The sequence below is a fragment of the Corvus brachyrhynchos genome, unplaced genomic scaffold (genome assembly GCF_000691975.1).
Source record: "Corvus brachyrhynchos isolate BGI_N302 unplaced genomic scaffold, ASM69197v1 scaffold370, whole genome shotgun sequence".
Lineage (NCBI taxonomy): Eukaryota > Metazoa > Chordata > Aves > Passeriformes > Corvidae > Corvus > Corvus brachyrhynchos.
The window spans coordinates 5,508,011-5,519,761 of NW_008235977.1; the positions used below are offsets into that span (position 1 = coordinate 5,508,011).

The 11,751-nt window shown below is 40.1% G+C and overlaps 1 protein-coding gene across 1 annotated transcript in view; it reads right to left on the bottom strand.

The window, feature by feature from the left end:
* ITGAV (integrin subunit alpha V) overlaps nt 1-10,960 on the bottom strand; it is a gene marked incomplete at its 5' end in the record, with an annotated part of 43,560 nt that extends 32,600 nt beyond the window's left edge. The window contains one exon of the mRNA XM_008630526.2: nt 10,801-10,960. Within this exon, the coding sequence (XP_008628748.2) occupies nt 10,801-10,960 (160 nt within the window). The remainder of the gene's footprint in view (nt 1-10,800) is intronic.
* Nucleotides 10,961-11,751: the final 791 nt, after the last annotated feature.

Consider the following 11,751-nt stretch of genomic DNA (forward strand, 5'->3'; position numbering starts at 1 on the left):
TTCCTGCTGCCCGTGTCTCTCTTGGCACTACTCCCCTGGTCACATGGTCACAACATGAACCACCTAAGAATGAACCCTCCTAAAAAAGTATTCAGTAGGATGACGTTCCAACCCAGCTGGCTCCATGGGGAGGGGAGTAGTGCTAACCCGCTGGGGAGAAGACAGCAAGACAAGGCTGGGAACGATATCCTTTTTGGCACCAACAGGGATTTAAAAGTGGTTAATTCGTCTTGTAACCACACCCAGGGTTACTTAGCCTGGAAAGACAGATTCGGCTTCTGCTCTCTACTTGTCCAGCTACTTTTGAATACAAAGAAATGTCTCAGCTCTACTTGCCAAACACAGCTTTAAACAATGTAAAACTTGGGAATAGTTACAGAGTGGCATTTTATACTTTTCTCTACTGTTGGATACTTATAACACAATATATATCTATGACAAAAATGAAAGGTGGTATGGCAGTTCTGTAGGGTAAAGCAGAATCCTATTGTCCTAGATACCATAAAGGTGTCTAGGATGCAAACTTCCCATTTAAATTTAAAACAACAGGCGGGAAGTAGAAGGAAAGGTGGTGTTGCAAGAGCGAATAAGAAGCCATTCTGCATTACCAACAACCTGATTTTATCTCAGCTGTTAAGGAAATTAGCTGCTTCAAGTCTGAGCTGAACGCATCAGTTGAGGCAGCATGAATCAGTAATAAGAATAAAAAATACAATAAAAAGACAACCAAGTACTGGTTACTGGTGCCACCTGCCCATGGTCTATGTTGACTGCACTGGAGAAGAGGGGAGCCAGCAGAACAACTGGCACAGGCTGCCAAAACAGCTCCTCTCTGCCTTTTCCCTGTGCACTCTCAAGCTGCCAAGAAGGATCAGTGTCCAGGACAGCATCTTCCTTAGTGTTTAGGGGACAAAAATATTTTTCTACAGTATTAAAAAGCCCTGATTCAGCTCTAAGTTGGGGATAATATTAGAAATGTCCAGGCTTTCAGATACAACCAGAAGCTGGCATATAAAAAACCCCAAATCTCCAAACAGGAAAGCAAACGAACATGACCACAAAGATAATTACTTGCCAAATGTAGTTCATGTGCCAGATGTCATGACTTCAGAAGCCAGCATCATAATTTCTGAAGGCCTGAACAACAAATGAAGAATTCTTACAAAACCCCACCACCCCAGAGAAAAATGTGTTCCATTAGGCAATTTGGCAAGATGGATTTTATTTATTTATAGCACACTGCTATTATAAAAATATATTGCAAGCATCTCAGTCAAATTGGCCTGTGTCAGTGCAGACACATAGGAAACCAAGATGTGCTACAAGACTAAGATGTCTTAGGTTGAGTTTCTCTTGTACTCAAAGCATCTTTAGGTTCTGTAAAGTTAAGTGGGGGTGTCTCAGGCAGAGGGCCTTGAGTACAGCTTGAAACTGGCTGCAACACTGGAAAGTGCATGAGGACAGAAGATCTAGATCAAGTAGAAAATATGTACATTGGAAACACTGACAGATGTCTTGGGTAAAAAATTGGTACAGGGAAAATCTGATGTTAACTCTCCATTACAGAAAAAAAGTAACCTTTTCTTACCTACACTCACTCAAAATTCTCCCCAGGAAAACCAGCGCAAATAGATAATAAGCCTTTCTCTCAGGTCCAAAGAGAAACTAATTTTATGAGGAAATCTGGAAAACACCCATTCAACAAAAATCCCCGTACTTTAAACAAGAAACCGTTTGAGTTTTTCTTCATGACTGGGAAAACAAACATTAAAACACTTAAATGTGAGCCCTCACTGAAGCAGTTTTAACCACAGTTAAATGTTGATCTATACCATAAAGTAGATGTGTCATGGGAAGGTACAGGACTAACTTCAGCATTTCTGTGTTTTATTACAAGAGCCCTGACTTGATTATTATTTTATCTTGGTGTAATTTTTAGTGGTAGTTATATATATACTAAACTAAAAAAAAAAAAGAACAAGCCTTCCCCCACACCCTCTAGAAAACACTACTACCTTAAATGAACCAAACTGTATTGCAGGTAAGATTTAAACATCCAGGGATTTATAAATCCAGACCAATGCTTTGATGTATTACAATCAGCCTTAGTACTATAAGGGTTCTTGTAGCCTTAATGCATTTCTTATAGCCTTTTCTTGTATTTCTAAACTTTCAGAGTATCCCAAAAATACCTTACACATGTCTTTAAGCCAATGATGTACATTTTAATCATAAAATCACAGAATGGTTTGGGTTTGAAGAGACCTTAAACATCATCTTATTCCAACCTCTCTGCCATGGGCAGGGACACCTTTCACTCGACCAGATTGCTCAGAGCAACATCCAACCTTGCCTTGAAGAAGCCTTTAAAAAAGGCATTCAAACAAATACATTTAGGTGGGACAAACTATATTCTGACTAGATTTATTCAAGAAAACATTCAGAGTATTTATACAATGCTATTTGTCAGACTAAAATGCAACTCCTACAGGGACTTGTACTTGATGGGTCATTAATTCCAGGATTATGTCATTTGACCATGGGGTATTATTTCCTATAGTAAACGCAGCTTATGCCCTGGTCTTTCCTTTGCTCTGAATTTAGTGGGCATCACACAATGATTTTACATAATTCTTTCAATAGGGGAAGAAGGGCCAACAGGTCAAGTCAATACAGCTGTGTCTCACAAGGTACTTTCCAGGTGGAGTGATGGGGTAGTTAGGCCAAGAACAGAATTTAAAAAAAAAAAAAAAAAAAAAAAAAATTGGTGCATTGCTGGTGGACCAATGGAACATTGTCTCTTTACTGCATTCCATAGGAGTTAAATTTATAAATGAAAATTAATGTGGAGATGCTGGGTAGAAATTGCAGAGAAAGAAAAGAAATCCATCTTCTAAATACAATAAAAAGATCAAAAGTTTTTTTCAGTGATGGATTTCTTTTAACTATCAGCTTTGGATAGTTGGCACCTTCTTTTCCCAAGGTAAATGTTATCAGTTACAGAAACAATGGAGTTACTATAAAATGCCTGCTGTTGAGTAAGTGGATCCAGTTGCAACTTGCAGCTCGCTTGTTTTTATGGTATTGAGCAAACTGAACTAAAACATTTTCCCCAATCTTCAGCTAGACTTAACAGAGATAATCGTCAGTCAAGAGGCACGGAACTGATGAAACTTGATTCAGTGTCGCCATACTAAGAATACTTAAGGAGTTGTAAAACGTAAATAGACACCCAATTCACAGATCTCTCGTTAAAATAAACCTCTTTGTAACTATGGCAATTCAAAGTAAATGAACTTGCCTCTGCTAGGTAAAAGGAAACTATGCAGCTAGCCAAAAGAAAGACAAAGCTATAAAACATGCAAGAGCCCTCTTTTCATAATAGGATGATGCATAATACTATATGCATAATACTCTATGCAGTGTAAAGTATCTTTCATCTCTCATTACATCCAAACTCTGAGCGCTTTCAACCTCAGTTGACACAGCAGGAGCAAGTGAACACAAGCTTATCTTCACTTGAAACTCCCCATGCTGGGAGGCAGCTGATGCTTTAGCAACCTTGGTTTAGCCGCAGTGTTTTGCAATGACTCAGGGAGACGGGAATACAGACCTTCCCACTACTCCCCTTCTCTCTTCTGAGGTATGAATCCCGCGTTTTTCCCCGGGCGGTGCTGGAACAAAAGCATCTCTTCCCTTGCCTAATATAAGTAAGCTGCCTTTTTTTCTCCAACTCGTCATACCCCTGAGATCCAGCCACACACAGACAGAGCCAACAGTATTCATGCAGGAGTCCACCTAAGCCCGAAAGCATGAGCATTTCTCTGCTGTCAGCTCTAACAACATGCAGAGGAGATTTTATACATCCTGCCACTCTCTTCTGCCTTCAGACCAGCACCCAGATCCCAAGGCGTGCTGCAGTTATCCAGCATAAGGATTAGTATAACAACCAAACTTCAGGGGGACTGAGGTAATGAGAGATTCAGCCAGATAAAAATCAATCCATTTCACTCCCAATCAATGAATGGTCTTCACAAGACTTATTGCTTTATTGTTGACTAAATCGATGGCCTTTGAGATTGAAATTCCCCTGTGGATTCCATGGTAATACCAATAAAGCAATCAGCCAAAAATAAAGCAGTACTTTGTTAAAGCAAGCTATTTTCAAAGAATACCGACCTATCCCACACTTCCTTATTTCATAAGTGGAAATGATGGAGTTTTGAACAATTGACTGTTTTGCACAAATGATCAAAATCTCCAGAAGGCAAACATAAGCTCATGGCACCCACTCCAGTCATAACTTCAACATCAGCGGATCTTACCCTGTGCAACACTACAGCTCAAAGCTGCCCAAGGCAGTTAAAACACCCACTTCAAGCTAAATAGGTCACAGATAGATCCAGCCATGCCAAACTGGTGGTTTAGGCTTCCAAACAAAGCCTCCTATTGTCTAGAATCACCCACTTGGGGGACAGAAAAAAACCAAATCTGCAAACATAAGGAGGAATCAGGAGAATTCTTTACAAGGGTAATTTCTTTTCAAAAGCCTCCTTCTCCTCTTTTAGCACAAATCAAAATATCCAGTTTTCAAAGAATTGCATCCAAAACCATTTAAGAACAAACAGTTTCTCTAAATTACTTTGTTGCATCAACACATGGGAAGGGAGAAGAGGAGGGACAGTACAACTGTCAGTGATAAAACTCAGAGGCCATACTGAGTTCTTTTCCCAAAGCAGTAAAAACACACCACCAAAGCTGAAAATGCTTGAGACGCTCCTAGTTTCTAGTATTCAACAGCTTCTGTAAGTCTCCCCAGTCTTGAATTTTGAGATCTGCTACAGAGAATAAAAACAGTAGGGAAAAAAAAAAAGCTTTCCCCAAGAGAAGGAATAACCACTCAGCTGTGCATCCCTGGTTTACCACAGGTCTCAGAAAAGCAAAACAATCCATTGTCTGAACAAGCAAATCTTCCCGAGCTAAACATGAAATCTGCTCAAGAAATCTGTAATTCATTAGCATAGAAGTTCAAATCGGTTTTATGAGCATATTTTCCTTTGCAACAGTTCGTAGAGCTGTCTGCATTTCATCAGATGATTCTAAATGCAGCAGCTCTTAAGGCAGTCTCAGGACTGCACTTTCTGGTGCTGACATGAAGAGCTACAGTTTCAAGCATCTCATACTGCTGCAGATACATCTCTCAATTAAAGTTTTCTTTAAAAAAACAGCAGGTAATAAAATCACTTGGTTACACTTTTATGAAAAGCCATAGCCACATGAGGAAATGCTATTTTTACCAGCCCACTTCCCACTATTCTTGACTGATGACAAGCTAGGACCCCAATAAGAAAAGTAAAATAATATAAATAATTATGAAGATTGTTTCCTTTTGGAAAACAAGCACATAGGAAACTTTTGATTCATATTAATTTGCCACATGCATAGCCTGATTAACTCCAACTGGTTACATGGGTCTCTACGTAATTTTTTTTTTTTTGTTGTTGGAATGAAAACTCACAGTGATCCTCTAAAATTCCGTGGCCAAATAATGGAGGTATTTATCTAGATGTCAGACAATTAGCTAAGCGTATTAACCCTGCCATTCCACATATGCCTAACTGTAAAACACATAAGTAAAAACAAAGATGATGTGTTGATTTTCCTAAAAAGCACATTTGGTCACCCCTCTGCTCACTGGTTTTGTTCTCTGTCTCACCGAAATTTTGATCCTCCTGTTGCACAAAAAAAGACATGTTTAATTCTATACAGGAAAAATGGACAACTACACAAAATAAATTTAACTTGGGAAACACCCTTTAACTTTTCAAGAATCTTTTTCCAGAGGAAGATTATGGAAACACTGTTGGCAATATCTGGTACTATCCATGAAAGCTTTGCTGCGCCAGTCTGTGAAGGCTGTGGAAATGAAAAAAGAAGAGGGAGACTGGTATGTCTTCAAAACAAATGGCTTTGGACCTTGGTCTCAGAACTGATCAGAAGCAGAAAATGGGCTGCAGTATTAAGTGCATTCCCTTCACAGTTTAGCCACAAGAAATATGTTTTTCCTGGAAAAAGCTGCTAAGCAGCTGGCAGAAGCAGCCAAGTGTTAAGCTTTCTAAGAGAGGAACCATGTCTCTGGTCAGTCTGGTAGAAAGGGCTCAGCCAGGTGCAAAAGCAGTTTTTCTACCATTTGCTTTCCTAGATACTTCCTTCTTCACAAAATTCCGACCATTCCCCTATTTCTATGGATTAAAACAAAAAATAAACTAAATTTTCAGTCACAAAATTATCCAGTGTGAAGAACAGATAAGAATGAATGAAGATAAATATTTACTAACCTTGAACTACAACCTGTGATTTTTGATAATTTGAATGTGCAATGTAAAACATCTTGCAAAGGGAAGGATTTATTAAAATTGCTTGTGCTTAGGATAATTTTGAAGAATATGCTACCTTGAGAATATAAATTTCCCTTCAGTGCTTGTCCTGAAAAAATAGGGCCTCCTACACATTCTGAAAATCTGAAAGTTAACTGGGACAGAGGGGAAAAATTCCAAGTATTTTACATAACAATTTAATTGAAATTGTGGTAATGCTGTGTCACTTGTAGAAAGAAGTCAACATATGGAAGAAAACCAATAGCAGAAATTTTAGTTTTGTGGCAGAGGCATGTTCACTGCTGAATTAACAAGGTAAACAGGAATAGGGTAAAAAAAGTGTTTACATCAGACTTGTTTCTATCTAGACTTGGAGGAAAACCTGTTAAAATAACAGCAGCACTGCTTCATATTTCAGTTTTGCAACAGAGGTATGCAGCTGAGGAAGCCTGCTCTGGTGCTTGGGTCCTTCTTAACTTTCACCTTTATGTGCTCCTAAGCACAGAAGCCAGCCTGAAACACTTGCCTGATGACATTAGAAAACCTTTTAAAAAAAGGTATTCAATGTCTATCCCCGTGACACAAGCACATGCAGCACAGCTATGTGCACCCCTGAAATTCAGGGCAGATTCTACCACACATCTGCTATGCCATTTTCACATAGCCATAACTATGTTAAATCAGAGCCAACCGATGTCACTGCTAAAAGGCTGAGAAGCCCCACAGCGAAGTAAGTATCTTTGCATTTGGGAAGTGTTAATGTGCCACATAAACATTTTGCCTTCCAAAGCCACCATATATACCAGAATGTCAAAAGCAATTAGTATAATGTGCACAGAAACATGCAGACAAACATGGACAGAATATTCTCCAGTGTATTTTTAGTGAGTATAACCACTGTGCTGAGGGATCCAGGACAAGGGGAGATTCCCTCTCACAAATTCTCCCTGCCCATGGCAGGGGGTTGGAACTAGATCATCTTTAAGGTCCCTTTCAACCCAAACCATTCTGTGATTCCATGAAACATATTGCTGTTTTAAATGAGAAAATATGCTGTGTAGGAACAGTGAAAATATTGCTCTTTTAGCCAGAGATTTAAAAGTTATAATATATGCTTTTGTTTGATTTTGTTTTTTATGTTACAGGCTGATGGGAAGGGCATGAGAAAGAGGAAAATACATGTAATTTCAGCATGAGAGCTACATAAATGACATTGCACTTTGGACTCCTACTGCCCAGCTCCCATCCTGCAAGAGCTGAGTGGTCATCCACAGGAAGGAATAAACAAAGTAGTAAATTCTGTAGTACAGGAACTATCAGCTTAATGACTTATCGCTTTCCTCCAGGGCAGCTGGGGTGAGGATAAGTGCAAGCAAGCAATGCTGCTGTAACATCAGGGCTGGAACAACTCTTCCAAAGATTATCCTCCAGCAGCTGGTACCTTCCCTCCTGGGCTATGGAAGAGCTGTGGCATTTGATCACATAAATGACCATGCTGCTGTGGAAATATGATGCTAAAGCCAAAAGCAAGATCTAGAAAATAAAACCCAGCTGTGACCAGCCACTGAGCTCAGTGTGGCCTTTGTACAGATGGGGAAGAGAAATGGACCCATAAAGCTGAGGAAAAACTTAACTAAAAACCAAGGAACGTTTAAAAAGAAATAGTCCTAAATAACAGTAATAGAACAATATATAGAGAAAAAAACCTTGGTTGCTGGACCTCTGTAAAACCCTATTCTCATATTTATTTGTGATACAAGACAAGGGGACAAACACAACCCCACACAATCAGAACAAGATTTGCTCTTTCCTCCATTCCCTTGCCACATTCCCAGCACAGGAACACAGCCTCTACCCTGCCGTCACTCACTGCTTGGCCTACTCTGGCATTCCAGCTGTGCTACCTGGCAGAAGGGATTGATACCTGCAGTGAACAACAACAGGTTCTTCTCTGCCAGCCCTCTTCTTTCGCACAAGACACACAAAATCTAGGAAATCGCTGGAATCATCAGGAACCCCATGATCAGGCCATGCTATGTACGGGAGCGGAAATGGGGTCATGACTCCTGCTAATCATGGGGCATCCAACTCCACATATGGAGTTTGGCATCAACAGGCAAACAGAGGAAAGCCACGAGTACAAGTGTTGTCATCATTTTCACAGGTCAGATTTCTCACTGGCTGTAAGCAATTAGAAAATAACTCTGAAGAAACACATCTAAGTAATGATGCAGAACTTTTTTCCAGTGAATCTGGGAGGGAATAAAAAATCTGCCTTGTATCGCAGGGCTAAGCAATACCTCTGGAGTTACAAATGGTATTGCACAAATGTTAAGCAGTGATGGATGAGCCTGGATTCCTGCAGAGGAATCAGTCATCAGTCCTGCAGAGGATTTAGTCATCTACAAAAAGCCCCTTCGCATCAGCACCACAAGTTAGTGGTCAGATCTTCCACTTCCCGTTTCTTCAAAGTGGGTCACGAGTCTTCCCTAAGCCCTGTTCCCTTACAAGGCAGGGGCAGGCAGGAGCCGGGGCTAACAGTGCTGGCAGTGACTTTGTCATCAGAACATAGGGAATCGAGCATTGTACTATGCACAAAGAAAAAGACATTTTCTTTTTTGTCTCAGGGCATTTATTATTTTATCAAGCTGAAGTACAATGCCCCTTTTCACCAGGAGAATAATTGACAAATGCATTATTCCCCCATTCATTGCCTCAAAGCTGGAATGAGTTAAAGCATGCCTGAAAGAAATCCTCTTAAGCCGTTATGACCTGCTATTTTTACTGTTAAATTTCAACCGATTAACATGCCTGTTCCTTAAAGCCAAATGATGAGCAAAACACTCTTTGCTTGCCCAGGAGCACATACCTTAAGCACAGACACACAGCAAAGCAGAGTGGCCTCTCTCTATCAACTCTACCTGGCACATGGAAAAGCCTACTGCAAATGTTCATGGTATAAACTGATAAATGCACTGCAATTCCCATTAGAAGATGTGTCTAGAACCTATCCGTGTGGCTCATCTTTCACCACCAGAAGTTGTTTGGCTACAATATTAATGATGACTATTTACTAGGGACATTGAGATTCTTTCTTAAAAATACCCAAACTAACAAAAAGTACACTTGTATTCTAGTAAACAATAAGCCCAGAGAACAACAACAAAAAGAAAGATAGCTATAATCTATTTTTGCTGTCTTAACACCAATGCAGATAAGAATGTCAGATGTTGCAACTTATTATAGATTTTTAGTAATCTGGCAGATATGGTCCTATAGAATGATATGAGACAATGATAAATTGAGTGAAGGAATGATAATGGCTTGGGGCTTGTGTGTGCCATTACTTTTACTTTTTTTTACTTACTTTTTTACATTACTTACTTTTTTTTTTTTTTTTTTTGCTATGGAACTGTAACATAGTGGTTTTCACAAAAAGATATGAAGATTTCAGAAATCTGAACACCAACAATGTTTTGTAGCATACCTTGACAATGCTTCTCCACTGTACTGCACACAATTTAAAAAGGCTGCATCAGTCTAACAACCTTTAGGCTGCCAAGTCAAAATACTGGCAGAGACAAGAATGAGTTATAGCCAACCAGACCTTCAAGGTGCAGGTGTTTCCTCTACCCTACCACATGGGTCTTGCTAATCCCCTCCCATGACATGGAGAGGTTTTTCCATTGGCCTGAAACACACTGCGGAAAACAGGATTCAACACGGAGTGGCTGGAGCAGAAAAGCACATGCAGTGCATTCTCATGACCTGCCACAGTCTGTGGAAATCACTGTGTGCACCAGAGCATGAAGAGTGACTGAAATATTTCATGTCCACATTGCTGCTGCTCGGCTCTTCTGTGCGTCAGAAATGGGTAGGGAATGGCTATGACCTGAGGCACCTGAGTGCTGCTATCACAGAAGTCACAAACAATATGAAGCTACATCTAAGGGGAAAAATTTACAAAAAGACATTTTTCCAGAGTTTTTAGTTCGTATTCCTGGTTTCAGCTGAAACTTCTGGGTTATTTCTGCCTATACCACTTTTGTTGATAATGAAAAGTATCTGTCCTCATATGTCACGTTCTTAAAAGGAAGAAAACCCCTCAGGGTTCATTGGGAATTAGGTTGCCAAATGTTTTAGGACTGCTGGAAAGTACAGAGGAGAAATATAAATAGGTTAAAACACAAGAAGAAGAATGTTTGCTCACTCAGGCTTCCAGCACATACCAGGGACAACAGAATTCTAAAAGAGAGGAGAGGAAAAGGAAAGCACAAGCAAGCCTTGACTAGTTGCCAGTCAAAAGCAGCCGCATTCACACTGACCATGCAAAAATCCCACAGGGACCTGAATCCCTTCTGCTTCCCCACAGCAGCATTAGAGCAGAGACATCCCATCTCCCCCACAGCGACCCACACATTACCTGTGGCATCAAATATAATGGGCTGGCAGTTTCTGTTTGAGCTCCAGTCACATTTCAGCACCTGCCCTCCTTCTACAATGTTGTGTTGGGTAGTGTTTGCTTTTGGAGCTCCCACCAGAAGAAATGTCCTGCAGGAAAAAAAAGAAACAAAACAAAGGTTTCAACACTTAAGGCACAGATGTTATAACTTAATGACATCTGAAGAGTTAATAAAGCAAAAGTCTTGCCCATTCTAATCTAAATCTGACTAGAACTACTCACAGTTACAGAGAAATTCATATGAGGTTCTCTTCTCTGCATGCAAAAGCAGGCAAAAAACACCCCCATTTACCAAAAAGGAGAGATAAAAGAAGATATGATAAAATTAAAGTATCCAGGCCTACTTATGATTATATTTTAAATGAGATAAAAATATTTTATACTTTCTTTTTTTCCTTTCAAGAATATGTAAATATACAGCAGAACAGGAAATTGTTTACTTCTGTAATTTACGAAAGCCATCAACTGGCATAATTTCTGGTTAATTTTGTGCATGAGGGGAATTCAAGGAAGTCAGTCAAAAATGGAAACAATGTATAAACAAAGCAGGAGTGCGCTCTGAGCTCAGCATGTCCTGAACGTGATGAGTCAGCCCTGCCTGAGCAAGTGCTCTTGTAAAAACACTCTCGAAGTGCCGAGCGACTCTCAGCCACAGATCTGCATGTTAATGAATCGTTACCCGAATTCACTGCACAGTCATCATTTTCTTATTATGATCTGCGGTGCTTTTCTGCCTCTCTGCTTCTACAGACACGTTCAGTGCACTCCCAGCAGGAACTGCCACGAGACTCTGCCTGCACAGGTGGCAAAATTCAGAAGTAGCAAAGTAAGGAACAAACTGAACAAGACTTTTGGCATCTTCCAGCACCTTCCAAGAACCCCAGCACCTCTGAGATCCACTTGACTCATCAG